Source organism: Triticum urartu, chromosome 5A, assembly GCF_056163025.1.
Source record: "Triticum urartu cultivar PI428250 chromosome 5A, HENAU_Tu73, whole genome shotgun sequence".
NCBI lineage: Eukaryota > Viridiplantae > Streptophyta > Magnoliopsida > Poales > Poaceae > Triticum > Triticum urartu.
The window spans coordinates 519,903,863-519,922,475 of NC_141877.1; the positions used below are offsets into that span (position 1 = coordinate 519,903,863).

At 46.7% G+C, this 18,613-nt stretch overlaps 2 protein-coding genes and 1 long non-coding RNA gene across 3 annotated transcripts; 2 read left to right on the forward strand and 1 right to left on the reverse strand.

Moving 5' to 3' along the window:
• The first annotated feature begins 4,519 nt into the window (after positions 1-4,519).
• On the forward strand, positions 4,520-8,256 carry LOC147972425 (uncharacterized). Its single transcript, XM_087524327.1, has 6 exons — positions 4,520-4,662; positions 4,725-4,756; positions 4,929-5,059; positions 5,144-6,806; positions 7,874-8,017; positions 8,105-8,256. The coding sequence occupies exons 1-6, from the start codon at positions 4,520-4,522 to the stop codon at positions 8,254-8,256; spliced, it is 2,265 nt and encodes a 754-aa protein (XP_087380453.1).
• A 3,121-nt stretch (positions 8,257-11,377) lies between these two features.
• On the reverse strand, positions 11,378-17,141 carry LOC125510154 (5'-3' exoribonuclease 3). The gene is made up of 21 exons (XM_048675248.2): positions 16,996-17,141; positions 16,573-16,871; positions 16,391-16,469; positions 16,205-16,281; positions 15,931-16,122; positions 15,440-15,559; positions 15,237-15,341; positions 15,007-15,165; positions 14,840-14,917; positions 14,641-14,751; positions 14,421-14,561; positions 14,121-14,216; positions 13,971-14,057; positions 13,755-13,825; positions 13,288-13,502; positions 13,153-13,193; positions 12,728-12,802; positions 12,473-12,606; positions 12,273-12,383; positions 12,105-12,180; positions 11,378-12,033 (listed from the first exon to the last, which is right to left on the reverse strand). Exons 2-21 carry the CDS (start codon positions 16,837-16,839, stop codon positions 11,617-11,619), a joined length of 2,652 nt encoding a protein of 883 aa, XP_048531205.2. The 5' UTR covers positions 16,840-16,871; positions 16,996-17,141; the 3' UTR covers positions 11,378-11,616.
• LOC125510155 (uncharacterized) lies at positions 12,535-16,616 on the forward strand. The gene is made up of 2 exons (XR_015602544.1): positions 12,535-12,626; positions 15,951-16,616. It is a non-coding gene; the product is annotated as an uncharacterized LOC125510155 (long non-coding RNA).
• Positions 17,142-18,613: the final 1,472 nt, after the last annotated feature.

Here is an 18,613-nt window from a genome sequence, read left to right on the forward strand (position 1 = left end):
CCTCCTGCAAAGTAAGGTCCTTTTTTTGGAATGTTGGCAGGAGAGCTGTCAAATTTATTGATCAGAAAGAGGTATTACAAGTAACACCCCCAGAGGAGGAATGCACTGCATAAGGCGAGTGCTAAAAAGGAAGAAATGAGAAAGGGTTGCTCAGTCTATCAAGGAAAACCGGGCGAAAACCTTAGCAGCGCCTAACAAGACTAGGCCTAAAGCACCACAACACATACAACATGTCAGAAGGCCAACACCCCACGACACACCCGGCCGGGCACTCGAGCGCTTACGCCGCTACCAAGGTGCACACCGACAACCGTCATATCAATCCGGGCTGCCACTAGCATATCCACCAAACTCGACGACTCCAAAGAGGAACGCTATGTCCGATAGAGCAAACATATGCCGCTTCAATCCCGCGAGGTTGGCTGACATAACTCGCCCGACACACTTTGCATGTGGAGGGTGCTTCTGCTGCTCCCCACCGCTTTCAAACCCGGCGGTCGTACAATCCACCCACCGCTTTCAAACCCGGCGGTCGTACAATCAGGTTGTCGCGCCCCCAGCCCCATGCCGCTCCCCCGCGAGGCGGCCCGGGCGCGAAAACCTAGCCGCCGCAGGCCGCAGACCTCCACCCCCCTCCCTCCGCCGCTGCCGGCGAGCGCCGTCGGGCAAAGCCCGCACAGCATCGGCGGCGGCGGGCCTTTCTCTTCCCTCTCGCCTGGTGCTGGATCTGCGCGGGGCTGCTCCCCTGGGCGGAGGAGGCGCTCGGTGGCGCGGGTGGAGGGCGCTGTCGGGCGCGAGCGCGGCGCGGCCTGGCGCGCGCTGGAGTCGGGCGGCGCGTCCTTGCGAGCTGGAGGCTGGGCGGCGCGCGCGGAGTGTGAGCTGCTGTGGTGCGGGCACGCGTGGATCTGGCGTGCCGCAATCGCGGCGGCGGGTATGGCGGTCGGCTGGACGTGGGACGGCGCGAAGGTGTGCGGGCGTTGCGGGAGCATCAAGCTCCTGGGCGTCTTGAGCAGGGGCTGAGCCTGATCTGGGCATTTTGCTTTCCCGATGCAGATCTGTCGGGATAGCTGGCCGGCGACCTCCTGGGCGCGGCCTGAGGGCTGAGATGTGGAACAGTGCTCGTGAGCCATGGAATTGGTATGCAGGAAGGGCTGGCTGGGTCACGGGTTTGGGTGGGTGAGGCTGCCGGTGAAAGCCGCGCTCCGGTTGTGGCCGGAGCAGTCGATGGCGGCGCCTACGGGCACCGTCCCCTTGTTGGAGGCATCGATGTCGCAGCCGCTCCCTTCCCCTGCCTGACATTCTTCGGGGGAAACCCTAGATCCGGTCTTCCGGGTCGGACGATGACGACGCTGGCTTTGCTTGGCATCATGTCTCCTCTTGAGGACATCGTCTTGAAGTTAGACTCGGCCAGAGGGACTCAGTGCTCGTGTAGGTGGATGGCAATGGCTTGTGTAGCATCTCTGTGAGAGCAGCAGAAGGTCCTTTTTGATGCATGCCCATTTTTCATTTGGAATCCACACCCCGACAGTGGAACTTGACTTACTTGTATGAGCGGTTTCACCGCGCCTAGACGCAACAATCCTCCTGGAAAATTATGTTTTTTCGGGCTGATCACCGAGTTGAGTATTTGAGTCATGAGTTAAGCAACCATCTAAAGAGTTGTGGAATTGTTCCACAACTTACACCTACCGTAACACCTGAAACTATTGGGGTTTCCGGAAGATATGATTGAACTTTGTTGGATATGGTTCGATCAAGAGAGAAGTGCATAATTTAATCTTGAACTCATGCCCTAGTTTAAGTTACAACTCCCAACTTCAAAACCAGTTAGTACACAATCCTAAACTTTCGACACCATTCACTTTACCCCAAAGACACTTCGAGGGTGGTTTTGTGTAACGTGGCATCTAGGTTGACTAGTCAACATTGATGTTGCATCTGAGTTATAATTTTTTTAGCAGATTTTATTGGTCCCATATGTCATATAATAATCATCTTCTTCCTCCTATATGCTCCCTCTTTGTCTCCACATTCATCTCCAACTCCGGTGCGATGTCGTCTCCTTCGCGCCGCCCTAGCTTGACATTGCCTCAAGCGCATCTGCACAAGTCACCTCGCGCCTCCACGGGCTCTTATGCGCCTGCGTAGGGTTGCAGGCAATGCCATGAACTCCACCCCGACCCAGAGCTCCTCCATTTGGGGGTGTTGGGGTGCTTGGGCCCATGATGGTATGGTTAGTGGCTCGCTAGTCCATCCTGACATGCCTCACAACTTTGGCCTCGCGTCGGGCTACCTCATGCGCCTAATACTGAAAGGCAATAGGCTCACCCAAGGCCAGTGGCGGAGACAGGGGACCAGCAGGGGCCCTAGCCCCCCTAACAACAGTGAGTTATGCCTAATATGAATGTATACAGATGATTTTGGGCTGCTAAACTAGTGTAATCTAGTGGGCTGGCCCTCCTTAATAAGGATTAACAACACTCTGGCCCTCCTCACTCATTTTTCCTGGCTCCGCCACTGCCCAAGGCGAAGCTAGGAGAGGTGCCATAGCAACTAGGAGGTGACGATGCATGCGTGGCTAGGGATGAGGGACGGAGTGGAGTTGTCGGCCATGTGGGAAGGTCACCAGCGATTGACCAACAAGGATGTGGCTTGTGTGGGGAATGGGACTGCTGATGCAAGGATCAAAGTACATCTTGTGTGGCAACGAGCTCGAGGGAGGCGTCACGTCATGCTGTGGCAGCATCATTCGCCGCCACAGTGACACAGTGGTGTATCTCCAGCAGCGGTGGGGCCTAAAAGAACCCCGAATCGCACGGAGAAGAAAGGGAAATCATTGTCCTCTTCGTGTGCAATTTAGCTATGTGTTACCATGACATGTGGGACCGGGTGCCACGTCACAACAAAACCATCTATAAATCGTGTCGAGGGTAAAGTTGAATGGTATCGAAGTTTCATGGTTGTGTCCTAACTGTTTTGAAGTTGGGGGCTGTAAATCAAACTAGGCATGAGTTCAAGGTTGAAATATGCACTTCTCTCTTTGATCAATGATGAGCCAATTAGATCTAACATTATCATTTGGCGGTTATGTTATAGAAACAACAACTTCTACACTAGACATGGTATCATCTAAATCTGTTGACAAGACACCATACGAGATTTGAAGTGGAATGAGTCATGATTTCTCTTTTCTCAGAAGTTGGGGTTGTGATGCGTATGTCACGAGACTTCGCCTGGCAAGCTAGTAATATGTCCCAAATTTATCTATATCATTTTATGTTCATGCTATATTTATATCACTTATAAATAATTTTGGCACACTTTTCTTTGATTTTCATTGGACAAATCGATTAATCCCATGTCAGTGATAATTTTCTGCTTTTTGATGCAACATGATAAATATATTTGGGTCACCAAAGGAAAGCAATAGGACCACACTAGGCCAAAGAAGTGCCAGAGGGGTGGTTGTGGGCCCATGCACCCAGGCCCTCGCTACATGGCTAGGCAATGTGGGGCCCACAAGCCTCTCCTCTACCGTCTTCCAGTGCACATGGCTCTATGCTAAACCTAATTAAGGAAGAATTTTTATCCCCCCCCCCCCGTTTTTCTCTTCGATACCGGAATTCGTAAGTCTGGACTGGTAAGTGAACATATACGGGTGCTGGATGGCAAAAGTGGTCTGGATGTATGCGGGCAGTTTAACTATCGGCGTTGGAGATGCCTTTACCGTGGAGTTGTCTGCTACCATCATAATTATATTAAGAGATTTTAATACAGGCTACATACGAAGCAAAATGAGTGAATTTACACTCTAAAATGTGTCTATATGCATCCGTATGTAGTCCGTATTGAAATCTCTAAAAGATCTTATATTTTAAAATGGAGAGAGTATGATGAAATGTTTCTGTTTTCCTATATCATGTGCTTATGAATTCTCGCTGCAATGTGGGATATCATCCAATTCCAACAATGGTTGTAAATTCAAAATGTATTTTCGATTTCAAAAAAAATCCCTTATTTGAAATATGCTAGTGGCAAATTCAAAAATGTTCGCGAAAGCAAAATTTGTTCTCGTATCCAGAAAAAACTTCCGGGAATCCTAATATTGTTCAACTATCCAAAAAAGGTTCATGAATGGTGAATATTTTCATGTATTCGAGAAAAATGTTCAGGTATCCAAAAAAAGTGTCGCAAACTCGAATATTGTTCACGTATCCAAAAAAAGGTTTTGTGAGCTCAAATATTGTTCATGAATTCAAAAAAGTTTTGAAGACAAAATATGTTCATGTATACAAAAAAAGGTTTCTTAAATTATTTGAGATTTACAACAAGTATTTGGGCAGTTCTGTGAATAAAGCACAAAATAGGAACTGTATACACGAGAACGGAATTTTGGATAGTGGCAGTCGAGGCTATGCCTGGCAGGGTGACGGGTCGGCTGAGAGACCTTTTCTCGGGCCTCCTGGTGGCTTTGTCGAGGGGACATCCGGTCCGGATCACTGCCAGAGAGGTGGCTACCATGGACATCGAGGTGGTCGGGGTGGTGGCCGTGGGAGGTTTCGTCGACAGCCTCCGCCCCCGGCTGCTGTTGACCATGCGGCGACAGCTGTTGAGACAGATAACGCTCAGTCTACTGATCTTACTAGCCAGGCAATGGGTGTGGTAACAGCCCTGGCCAATGTTGAGGTTCCTGTGTCTGAGACTGTGGCTGAGATGTCTGACAGGTCTGATTCAGAGAGGGCGTCCAAGTGGGCGCGTAAGAAGGAAAGGATGCTTTTGTTACCGTTGTGGCGAGAAGGGCCATTTCATTGCGGAGTGCGTGGCAGAGCTGTGTGACTCGTGTGGCAAGCCAGCACATACTTCGGGAGACTGCCTGTTGTTGCGTGACCAGGCTCCGGCTCTGACAATGTATGGGCTATACTGTGCAGAGCTTTTGTTCTTTGAGTCCCCGGCCGCGAGGGAGACTCCCGAGGAGACACAGAGCTTGATCATAGGGGTTGTGAAAGCAACTCAGGGAGAGGTGACTGAGGCTCAGATTGTCCGGAGGCTTCAGAAGCTGGTACCGGGTAACTTCTAGTGGGAGCTGGTTAGTCTCGAAGCTAATGTCTTTAAGGTGGATTTCCCCTCTGTGGATGATTTGCAGAAATTGCTGAGCTTTGGCTTGTGTAGAGTTCCTGGTACTACGTGTATTTTGGAGTTTCACGAGTGGACGAAGGTGGAGCCTAAAGGAAAGCTGCTTACGCAGGTCTGGTTGAGGTTTTCGAGGGCTCCATCTAAGCCTTTGCAGGATGCTCGAGTTGTGGCCAGCATGGACATCATGGTTAGGAAGACGGAGAAAGTGGATATGGCTTTTACACGTGCGCATGGAGTGGCCCGGATTTTGGTGAGTGTTCTGAATATTGAGTTCGTGCCCGATGTGGTCCACTGGATATATAGGGGAGAGGTTTTCCCGCTCTATATAGAGTTCGAGGACACTGCTATGTTTGCTGAGGAGGTTAATGGGAGTGATGTGGATATGCACGAGGGTGACGGCGATGCATGTGCCAAGGGGGCACCGACCGATTCCACACGAGAGGGGTCTACCGGTTCTCGCCCAGATGCCCAGTTGCCCGGGGATGGGACTGGGGTTGAGCCGGCACCCTCACCTTCGGTGCCTATGACTTCGTTGTGTTTTGGGTCCTTTGAGCCAGCCTCAGCGCCTCCCAGACTTTGGAGTGATCGGGTGGAGACTGACGCTGTGTTTGAACACATGCTTCCTTTGTTGGAGTTTGAGGATGCTGGAGTTGGGGAAGTGGAGCCGGAGGTCGCTTCTATTTCCCTTGCTTCACCTATTGTCGAGACTCCGGTGATATCTTCTACGTTCGAGCTGGGGCTTGGGGGAAGGGGGTCGGGGCAGGTGGCCTTGACTTCTCCACTACCCATCCCGATGTCGGTGACGCCGGTCACGTCGGGGTCGGCCAGCGCTGTGAGAGGGAGCCCGAGGCAGGTGGCCTCAGCTCTTACCTTTCCGGTCGTGGCGGTGGCACCCGCGCCTCCAGTGGCGCTGGGGGAGGGGGGGTTGGGGCAGGTGACCCTAGATTCCCCTTCCTCGTCTGCGGTCAGGAGGACCGCGCCTCCTACGACGTCGGCACTTCACTCCAAGCCGGTGGGTGGGGCGGGAGGAGGGATCGGGCAGGCGGCCCCAATTATCCACTTTCCTGTCTTACCCGTGGGGAACTTGTCTGAGGGGCATGGGAGCCTGCAGCCGCCTCCTCCGGTAGCCGTGGTTGACCCGTTGCGGGACTCACCGCGAGGCTTTACTAGGGAGGAGGTTGTTGCCTTTGGCGGGATCCCGGACCCGGTCTCGACGGGGAGACGGATGAGTGCTCGCATTCACGAGCTTCTGGAGGTTGATGATATGCAGCAGCGGTGCGCGGTGAGGGCGGCCAAGCTTCACGATGCTGCGAACTTTTCTGGTATGTCCGTCAACATATCTAATTCTTTATTGCATTTCTCTAATGAGGAGATTATTAATAATGCAAACCAATTGGGAGTTACACTAGGTGTTACTGATAGTGAGATCTCCAATTCGGTGAATGATATGTTAGATTTGGAGGCGGAGCGTGCCTTAGAGACTATTCGTAATCTTGCAGCGGTTAAACTCATGAATGATGAGGAGATTGATGCGTTAGGGGTTAGAGTGCTCGATAATTTGTGTGTGGATCTAGCACCTTCTAGTCTTGAGTCTGAGGACGAGGATGTGCCCCTAGATTTTGCCACTGTTAGCTCCGTTGAGCCCAGTTATGAGGATCGGGTGACAGAGCCTAGTAAACCAAAGCATAAGTGGAAATGGAAGATTTATCCCAATTCTGCAGTTCGTAGGAGTGCTAGGATTCAGACTACTAAAAAATTCCATGACGAAATATGAAAGGAATCTTTTGGAATAGCAGAGGTCTGAAAGACTTGGCTAAAAGAAGGTTTCTTGCTGAGGCTTCTCTGGAACATCAGTTAGATTTTATTGCTTTATCGGAAACCGGTAGAGATAATTTTGCGCCGCAGTTTCTATCCTCTCTTGCGGGTGGTGTTTATTTCGATTGGCATTGCCTCCCTCCGCGAGGAAGATCGGATGGTATCTTGCTAGGTGTGAGATGCGATTCGCTTGAAGTCCGAAGTGTAGTCATGGGTGACTTCGCGGTAAAGTTTCAAGTTAGGTCTAAAGTTGATGGTTTCAACTGGGCTTTGGTGGCGGTTTATGGTGCCGCACAACCCGAGCTTAAACCGGAGTTTCTGGCGGATCTTGTTCGAATCTGTGGGTCCGAGCAGCTTCCAATTTTAGTCGGGGGTGATTTCAATATCATTAGGAGGAGAGAGGAGAAAAATAATGATAACTTTGACGGTAGGTGGTCGTTTATGTTCAATACCATTATTGAAAGCTTGCATCTGAGGGAGATAGAGCTTTCTGGTAGAAAGTTTACTTGGGCTAATGCTTTGCCAAACCCAACATACGAAAAACTTGATCGAGTTCTCGCGAGCGTGGAGTGGGAACAGAAATTCCCTCTTGTCACGGTGCAAGCTCTCTCGCGGGGAATATCCGATCACACACCCCTGTTCGTGGACTCAGGGGAGCCGAACCACGTGGGAAATAAAAACACCTTCTCATTCGAGATGACCTGGTTTGAACGTGAGGGGTTCTTAGACCTGATCGCCAGGGAATGGGCTAAGGGTGTAGGAGGTAGGACGGTTGAGCGTTGGAAAAATAAGATTAGGCATTTGAGAAGTTTCCTACGGGGTTGGGCTAAGCACATCAGTGGGGTGTATAAGATTAAGAAGGATAGGCTCCTTTATCTTATATAGACCTTGGACTTAAAAGTCGAATCTGCGATTTTGCTGCCAGCTGAGCTCCAGATTAAAACTGAGGCGGACAAGAGGTTGAAAGAACTTCTCCGTGAAGAAGAGTTGAAGTGGGCTTTGCGAGCTAAGGTCCGCAAAGTGGTCCAAGGGGACGCGAATACTCAATTCTTTCACTTGATTGCCAATGGTAAGCACAGAAAGAAGCGAATCTTTCAGCTTGAGCAAGATGAGGGCACTATTTTAGGACGGGATAATCTAAAAACATATATTACAGACTATTATAGGCAGTTATTTGGTCCTCCGGAGGATAATTGTGTCTCCCTCGATGAGTCCAGGACTGGGGATGTGCCTCAATTGTCTGCTGCCGATAATGATATCCTGGTTGCCCCGTTCTCAGAGAAGGAGGTGTTTGAGGCTATTGCATAAATGAAAAACAATAAGGCTCCCGGACCGGATGGGTTCCCGGTCGAGTTTTATAAAAAGTGCTGGCACATTATTAAGGAGGATTTGTTACCTATGTTTCATGATCTGTTCTCTGGACAGCTTCAATTATTTCACTTGAATTTTGGAACTATCACATTGCTCCCTAAGAAAACGGTTGCGGTGAGAATTGAGCAGTTTAGGCCGATCTGCCTTCTCAATGTTAGTTTCAAAATCTTCACCAAGGTCGGGACTAATAGGCTCACACAGATTACGCATTCTGTGGTGCAACAATCCCAAACTGCTTTCATGCCGGACAGAAATATCCTTGAAGGGTGGTTGTCCTTCATGAAATGCTCCATGAAATCCACTCCAAAAAATTAGATGGAGTTATTTTTAAGGTGGATTTCGAGAAAGCGTACGATAAGGTCAAATGGCCATTCCTCCAACAGGCATTGCGTATGAAAGGTTTCGATGAAGCCTGGCGCCGACAGGTCGAATCATTTACGCAAAAAGGGAGTGTGGGAATTAAAGTGAATGACGACATAGGTCATTATTTCCAGACACATAAAGGCATAAGATAAGGAGATCCGATGTCCCCTATCCTGTTTAACATTGTGGTGGATATGTTAGCAATTTTGATAGGAAGGGCTAAGGAGAATGGTCAAGTGGGCGGCTTGGTACCTCATCTTGTTGATGGAGGTGTATCCATCCTTCAGTACGCTGATGATACAATCATCTTTATGGAGCATGACTTGGCCAAGGCGAGAAATATGAAGCTGGTGTTATGCCTATTTGAACAATTGACCGGGTTAAAGATTAACTTTCATAAGAGCGAGCTGTTCTGCTTTGGTAGAGCCAAAGACGAACAGGAGTCTTACAGGAAATTGTTTGGGTGCGAGTTGGGGATTTTACCCTTCTCCTACCTAGGTATTCCGATACACCATCGTAGGCTGACAAACAGAGAATGGAAGTGCATCGAAGACCGATTTGAGAAGAAACTGAGTTGCTGGAAGGGTAAGCTCATGTCATACGGTGGCCGATTAATCTTGATAAATTCGGTGCTCACGAGTATGCCTATGTTCCTCTTATTGTTCTTTGAGGTCCCAGTTGGTGTTAGGAAAAGACTAGACTTCTATCGATCGCGTTTCTTTTGGCAGGGTGATGAACTTAAAAGAAAATACCTGCTTGCTAAATGGGATATCATCTGTAGACCGAAAAACCAAGGGGATCTTGGAATTGAGAATCTTGAAGTTAAGAACATATGCCTTCTTAGTAAGTGGTTGTGGAAGCTCTCGTCCGGGACTGAGGCCATGTGGGCGCAGATCCTTCGTAGCAAGTACCTCCAGACTAAAACGTTGTCCCAGGTCACAGTCAGGCCGACTGACTCGCCTTTCTGTAAAGGACTAATGAAAGTCAAACAATCAATGTTCAATAGGACGAGGTTTGTTATTGAAAACGGTGGTAGTACACGTTTCTGGGAGGATACTTGGCTTGGCGACTCACCCTTGGCCATTCAATATCCGTTTTTATATCGTATTGCTCAACGACGTGAGGTGTTCGTTGCAACGATATTTCAATCTGCCCCCCTTAATATTCAGTTTAGACGAGTGCTAGTGGGCAATCGTTGGGACGAATGGCTCCATCTAGTTAGGAGACTCATGGAGGTTCAACTTTCTGACCAACCCGATGAATTACGCTGGAAACTGACTATGTCTGGAGTATTTACAGTTAAATCAATGTATATTGATGTTATTAATTCGAACTCCATTCCAACTTCCAAGACTGTCTGGGATGTCAAAGTCTCTTTGAAAATAAAAGTGTTTATGTGGTTTGTCCATAAACAAGTTATTTTAACAAAAGACAACTTGATTAAGCGTAATTGGACAGGACCTACTAGGTGTAGTTTCTGTGATTGGGATGAGACGATTAAGCACCTCTTTCTTGATTGCCCGTTGGCCCAAGTCCTTTGGCGGACGGTCCACATTGCTTTTAATATTACTCCACTGAATTCTGTCAATACTTTATTTGGGACATGGCTTAATGGGATTGAGCCTGACTTAGCAAGACATATTAGGGTTGGAGTTTGTGCTCTGCTGTGGACTATCTGAAATTGCAGAAATGATTTGATTTTTAACAGAACATCACGTATTCATTTTTTGCAGGTTATTTTCCGCACCACGGCAGTGATCCGTTCGTAGTCGCTACTCACTCCGATGGAAGCCAGGGAGCATTTGGTTACAGGATCTATCTGTTGAGAGATGGTAGGTCGGGATATCTTCAACCGGTTTGGATGGCGGTCATGTAATATGATAGTCAATTAGTTTACCTGTCTATTTTTAGCCAGCCGGTTGTGGCGTCTCCTCTTGGCTAGTTTGTGTCGTTAGCATTTTAGGCTCTATGTGAGCTGTCTTTTCTTTTTTTAGTTGAAGACTTTGGAACCTTGTTGGCACATTTTGTTCCTTTGGTTAATAAGATGGCCGTATGCATCACTCTGATGCAGAGGCCGGGGAGCCCCCCTTTTCGGAAAAAATGTGTGTTATGCCTCCATCTATGTCTGCATTTTTTTAGAATGTTTTGAAATGTAATAATATGAATTTTGTTGAATTTTGAATTTTTCAAAAACCGGCCTCCATGGAGCCCGAGCTCCAAAAGCAACTATCACTGTATACACTTTACATTGTTCAATAAGCTCAATTATTATAATCCACTTCAATGATAAACTCAGCCTTAACTGTTAGACTAATGTTACCTCTTGCATGCCTAAGTTTGTGTGCCCCATCAAAGCGAAAGCACCTATTATGACCCAAACCACCAACACGTCCGACTCAGGGCATGTACAGTGATGTTGTATTACAAGTATCATGTAAAATAAAATGCCGGACTGAAGGAAAGTGAAATCAGTAAAAAGGATTTCCTCCTCTTAATTAAGAGATAATCTCTTAACACAATATGCCGCATCATTTTTTATTTAAAATAGCTAGTTATTAAAGATAATTAAGACTTAAAACAGGGTGTCATCCTTTTGGCTAGGCCCACAAGGAGCGCAACTAGCCAACCCGCGTGCGAGTCTTGGCTGGCGCGATGTGCTTAGAGATTTCTTTTATGAAAATATGCCTTCAAAGGCTAGTCCGAAATGGTCTCGCTTTTTCGTTGAAGATAAGACTAACATATTATCCATTGTACACATATTTTTACTGTCATCTCTAAGTCAGGTGAAGGAGAATATCTTACGAACCACTATTAGAAGAAAAAAAATGAGCGATGACCTCATGGGCACCTGAAACTTCTGCTTTGGGCTCGTCCCTAGATTTTCTGCTTCGCCAGCCCGAAGCTTGAAACGGGCCTCAAATGAATTAGAACGTGCTACCGCGCGCGGGCTGGCCCGCTCCCGCGACGGCCGCCTCCTCTCGCCCACAACCCAACGGGCCGCGCCTCCGTCTCCGGCCTCTTCACCGTGCCGCCGCCGCGGCCGCCTCCTCCTGCCCACTCATCACCGCCGTCGAACCGGCCGCCTCGGCTCTGCGCCATTTGCACACCCTGGGAACCTCTCCCATAGCCGCTCGGCCCGATCTGCTGTGTATCGGCGGTAGCAGCGGCGGCGCTTCCTCTCCCCCGTCCCAGCCACCCCTCCCCGGCGAGCTTGTGCTCTTCTCTCGGCGTCGCCGGCGTGCTCGCCCTCCACTGGGTCTCTGGTCTGTGGGTGACATGCGGCGGCCTTGGCCTTGGACCCGGGTACGTGTGCCACAGCGGCCTCTTCCGAATGTCGGCTTCAGTTATAGTCTGCAGGAGTGGATACATAAGTTTCAGATAAATCAGTTGAAATTTTGTGCTACCACTTCATCTGAATCTACCTTGTCAGGCACTATGACATTGTCAAGCAGTCTTGAAATCGGCTTCACTGCCTCAGGGTTGAAGAACATTGCTGATCTGATGAGGCATTCACACAGTGGCACAGAGGATGTGATGTGATATCCCTCCCAGTGCGTGAATATGATCAACTCAAGAGTAAACGAACTTACACTGTCATGTCTGGATCTCTTATCCACGACCACGCGTGTTGAACCTTATTTTTTCTTAACGCAGAGCTTTGAACCTCCTTCTCATCTGGTGAGAACCGTCCCCCGATTTCACTATGCAAAGACAAAATATTCAGCATCAGTTCTGTATTGCTCTGAACAAAGTACTCAACTTCACTAAGTTCAGTTCAGACTTCAAGCACCTAGTGTCTATCCAAAGCTTTTTCTGTGCATTGTCTGAAATTGTTGCCGCAAATGCTGCAGTATTTGCCAGACTCTGCGAGTTCCTCCGGAAGATCCTCTCCTGCCGAGCATTATTCCGTGCCATCTCATCCTCCTAATGCATGTGTTAACAAGGTAAATACCGATGCTTTTTGACTTATGATTTATGCAACAGTAGTTTTAAGTTAGTGTACATTGGTAGTAGAAGATAATAAGATGGCAGGCGATTCTATTACCGTTAGATCTTTCTCTACCATTTTGGTAGCTGAAAGCAGCAGTTCCTTGTCTATGAATGGTAACTTTGCAATACCCTGAAACCATTTATTAGTTGAAAATTAGTACAATTTATTTATTCATTGAAAGTTAGCATCAGAGTCCTTTTTGCATAACCTAGCACCTAAGGCCCTGATTGGACTCTCAGTTTCTGAGCGCTATACGTCTGTAAAATATACACGCCTTCATCAGTCATTTATCTTTTCAGGTGGAAATCACAAATGGCCGGTAATATACACGTATAAAATAAATACAAGTGTACACCGATTCCAAGCGGGACCTAAGGGGTGTAACCTAGCCATACTAAGCACATCAACACTTGATCAGTTTAAGTTGAAAGTATAAATTGATTCAGTTTCCCTAATGGACATGTGAACGAATAACTTACTTGTGACAAGAAACGTTTGCCATCTGGATCAATCTCGAACTCTGTTGACAAAATAATTGCATCTACATAAGCACGCCAACAATCTATGGTATGAACTAAGAATGACAAACATACTTGGTGGATTTACTTAAATACCTGTTGGATAGGACATTTGTATTTTAGATTCTTCACAGCCCATTAATTTGCTGTAACATTTTGGAAGGGCACATGACAAAACATTCTTTTGTGGTGGCAAAACTGCCATGAGCTGATCAAATGGTCTTAGTGGTTTATCCATGGTGAAAGATATGTTGAATTGAGACAGACATTTGAAATCCGATGCAAAAGGAGCATAATAGAATGGGTAGCACCTGCAAGAACACAGATATTCTACCATAAGACATTTTTTTTGCGGGGGTACCATAAAATATATTGACATAGAATGGAAACGTTTTTCTTGCACATATGTACTGGAGTTGTCAGATATCACTAGCATAGAAATACTGTGAAAGCTAGTGGTCCTTGGGACAAAAGTCATAATAACAACTCAGAGCCATGAAATTACGGAGTGTACGGAAACATATAGACAAAAATTGTACAATTTATATATGTTTTCTTCATACCAAGTCCATGAAGGAACTTCAGAAAAATAGCATTGAAGCATCCAGCATAATCCTTCTAAATACTTCTGAACCTAAATTACATATGAGAAGTGTTCAACCCGCAAAATAAATAATTCAAGTCAGTAAGGAAAAAAGAAACAGATTATATCAATCTAAATTTCCCATGGCCAGCCTCATGAGACTCCATTTGCACGAAGAAACAAGGGAAACCACAACCATTTCTGTCTGCAGCCTTCCAACTTCTTTAGAAGTTTCGGCACCAAGCTTCTCTCTGTAGAACCGGGATTTCCATCCTGGTCTTATCTGCAATAGATACATGAGAAACTGCACACATAAGAAATATCTCTAGCAATATACGCCACTAACCTTGTCTTGTTTGCAGGCTCCATTTTTAAAAAGGTCGTCCTTATTACAGAAAATATCGCTCACAGTTCTCCATAGCTCCCTGGTATTCTCTCTGACCTGATAATAGGGAATCAATCAGAAGTTCAAGCATTCCTTAATTTGTAGCAGAAATAAAGAGAACTCCAATTCATTAGACTCGTTAGGGATGCAAGTAGAAGTACTGCCTTGTGTGTCAAAAATGACTTGAACTCGGGGCGTTCTTCCTGACTAGAAGAACCAACGAGACCACTACACAACTTTTTTTAGCTAACTAATCCTTACCACATCGTCAGAGTCTCTTTCAAGGGAAGTCTCTACAGGATAAAAAAAATGCTGAGCAAATGATGTTTTCTTCTCTCCCCTGTCCTCTCCCTTGGCCCATTCGTTTACTGCAGCTTCACCCTGTATCTTGTGCAGTAACTTCTGCAGATAACTCAATAACAAAGCATATGTAAATGCTAATTGGCACTAGCGCGCACTACTGACAAGGATGATAACATACCTCTTGCAGTTCATATCTTTTGAGTAAAATTTTCTCTTCGCACAAGGACAGTTCATGAAAGAACTTCTCTAACCTTGTGACTTCCAGATACACACCGTATTTATCTTTAATCTGTTTCCCGTAGAAGCAAAATCACATAAAACTACAACCCAATGGCTAATCATCGGTGAAAGTAAAAAGGCAGAAATTCTCCAGGTACTTTGTCTGTGTTGACCATATAGCCCCCCATTTTGTTGAAGGTTGTTTTGTACACTTCAATGAGAAGATCAACTGCAAACTGTCACATCGAACGTAGATCAGAGGAACAATCGCAGCAATGAATATGTTAAATTATTACTAGAATCTAACAACATACAATATACGTACTTCATTTATCTCTAGTGAAGGAATCCGTGGAATGAAATCGTTTCCTGTCAAGAAACAAATAAAGATAAAGTCATCTATTAGTCTCTCGGTATCTTGTTTGCAACCTGGTGTCTTCATTTCAAGCTCCAAGTACTCTCTCAGAACCCATATGTCCACAAACTGCAAAAGGAGGTGTTATTCCTTTAGTCAAAATGTGAACCTTTTGGTAATATTATTTCAGGGGAATAGACCTGATAAAATCTTGCGGGTATCCTTCCATTTGGATTATCGAACTCCCGCAAAATTGAAATGTGGACTTCGTGAGATGCCAACGCGAGCATGATCAGATCTGCATCCTGTGATAATTCTTCAGAGTTAACTAGGCAGTAGTGAACATGTCAAACATTGTGTTCGATTGAGATAATCAAGTGTGTCGTGCGGTTAAAGTTCATACATGCCCATGCAGACAATGGCGCGTGTTCGGATCATAGTTTTCCATGCTTCGTTGCGCGCGAATGAAAGACATGATCTTGTGCTCCCCTTCTCCAGGAACATTTGCATCAGAAAGTATTACCTTCAGTAAAAAAAAGATCAACTGTGAACTCATCAACAATGACCAACCTGGACAAATTCAGCAAGATCCCACAGCCCCTAAGATACATGCTTTACGGTGAACCAAAAATCTTAATACTGTCAAGATGGAACAGAGTATTTAGATGGGGTCGCAATCACAGTTTCAGTGTGCTAGAGGTATATTTGTGAAAAATAACAATTAAAGTGGAGTTATTATTTATGTAAAATAAGGGAAATAGTAGTCTATTTCAACCCCCCCCCCCCCCCCCCCCTTCCTTTCCCCCACCACCAAAAAACTGCAGGCTAAACAGTTAAGATGAACATGAACTCCATTTGCTTCACCACTTTGCCTGTTAAAAGATAAGTGCAAACCTTGATGTCTTTCCATTCAGGGTCCGTATTCAACCGTTCGTGGATGAAGTACTCCAGCGCTGCTGATATCTTCTCCATGAATTCCGTCCCTGGCATCTTGACAACAGGATTCTGAAGCTCGTACGTATCTCGGGGCATCACCTCTTTCCCCTGAGCTCTGAATATCTCCGTCAAGAGGATCGCTTCAGCCTCCTGGTACATATATGCATTGTGAATTTTATGATAAACAGTTATCTTGTCGAGGGAATGAAATGAAATAGACTTGAGAGCTCACCGAGTCTGCGCGATACTTGGCAGTTTTGAAGTACCTCTGCCGCAGCTTGGTCATCTTGGACATAGGGGCGACACCATCTGCGGTTGGAATTTGTAGGTGGATGATGCATATCATGGGAAAGAGGAATCAAGAGAAGTCATTTGTGTATCCAGTGATCGATCCATGTATATAGTACTATGCACGGACCTACTGCCAAGTAAAGGAGCCTCCTTGGCCTGACCATGCGAAACAAGCGATCCAAGTAAGCGAAAAACCAATTGTACACCTGCGCGAATGCCAGTGAAATTAAGGCCAGCTCAAGAGTTCAAGAGAGTCAACAGACACCGGCTAGATTGCATGGCGATCGTCATGGTTGAGGTGTTTATTACCAGCCCGTTGTTGAGGCGGAAGCATTTGTGGATGATTTCATTCATGTCGAGGTAGAGGTTGTCGTAGATGATCTCTTCTTCTTCATCTTCATCCTCTTCATCGTCATCTTCTTCTTCAACCTCTTCTTCTTCCCCCTCTTCTTCCTCCTTTTCTTCTTTCTCCTCCTCCTCGTCCTCCGATGACGAGGCAGAGTAGACGTCGATGATGGTGCCGGCGATTTTTGGGTACTTGCCCACGAGCCAGCTGAAGAAGGAAGGTATTCCCATGGCCGCTAGCTAGTACAGTAGAATCTTGGCATCTGGGAGAGAGTGATGAATTTCGTAACTGAGCTAGGCACCAACAAATCTTGGGATGTTTAGCTGGGAGCAGGTCGCAACAGATCGGTTGCTAATCTAGCTTGAGATGCTATCTTTGGCGACTACCTTTTCTTTTGCTTTGCTGAGTCGGCTTTGCACCATGCTTAAGACTTTCCACGAAGAGTACCTGCTATGGCTAAAGGCAGAGGATACACTTCCTCCTAGCCTTAGGAAGCCAGGTCAAGTCAATGCTCGCGCCATGATTAGAATAAGCTGCAGGAGTACTAGATAATCCGCATAGTTCCATGGTTGCACGAAAGCTCCTATGATTTCTGATAATAAATTCCAGAGGCGTACCTTCGCCCCTGCTTGTTTTAGTGGGCCTTTTTTTGCCTTTTGTTTTAGGAATACTGAAAAATCCCGAGGTATAGGCGTACTGCTGGAACAAAAGAGAGAGAAACAACATGTTTGCACAACAAAGGTCGCACCGTTGACATATTATTATTATTGTTTCCTGCAATGGAGTGTATGGGTGTTACGGCGCTGCTAGAAGGAGCGCATGAGAGGGCCGGCCGGGGGTCTTTTGTCCACGGCCGGGCAAGATGGAAGGGATTTACTTGACTTTCAAGTAAGGCTTACTTGACCCCGTAAGCAAGCAATTCTTATATCTAATTAACCCTAAGACTAACGGGCTATACCGGCAGCCAAGGCCATTAGGCCCATTACGTACTCTAACAATGAGGGTGATCGATCCTCCTTTTCTAAAAAATACAATAGAGTGTACGTATGTACTAATTATATAAACACGTATGCATTGTTAATTGATTCTATAACTTTTAATTATCAATAATAAACAATTTGACAAGCTAAACTTACATAACTATGTTTTTTCCACACAGAAAAACTTACATGCTTTTATATGAAAGCAAAACAAAGGGACCCTGAGTGAGAGTAAAAGCTTTTCCGAGTACCCGGTACTTGATGTAAGAAGAAGAGAGTTGGTTCAGTTTATACAAAAAATATAGACCTAAAACCCACACAGAAGACGGTTTATTACGAGAAGAACCTCAAATCCAAACACACACCCACACTGCCCGGCTAGACAAGGTCTCGGGCGGCACACCTACCGTGACCTGCTGCCGAAGAGAGAAGCCAGAACACGGAGAACAACGAACCACGCCACCAGCCAATGATGCTTGACTGTTGAACGCACACAAAGCCACTGACATCCCACCGGAGAAAATCAGCGCCGGCAACACCAACAAAGCCGCATCTTCCAAAAATGTGCCTCAAATGAGCAAAATGATGTCAAGCGAATGCCGTCACCATTCGATCAAGAATTGATCTGGGTTTTCACCCGGAAGACGAACCCAGTGGTTGGAGACGGTTCAATACTCCACAACAATGTCATCAAGATGGAAACAACACGGGAGAGCATGCTTGCCACCGAGCACCAACAAAGCCAGGCTAAACTCTCGTCCGGACCAACGCAAAAAACCGCCATCAGCAGATTGTCGTGAGGACAGTGCCATTGCGTCGCCGGCTCTCAGCGCCTCCAAGGAGCCGCCGTCACCGGGACCCTCGTCCGTCAGACTACTGCCTCCCACACGACCAGTGACACAACACCAAAACCACCAACTAGGAGCCGCCGCTCCGGACCCACACGTAAATCACCAACCCGAGTCCATACCGGCAAATAAAAATCCGAGTCCAGACCAAGCTCTGCTAGGTGCATAGCGGAAAC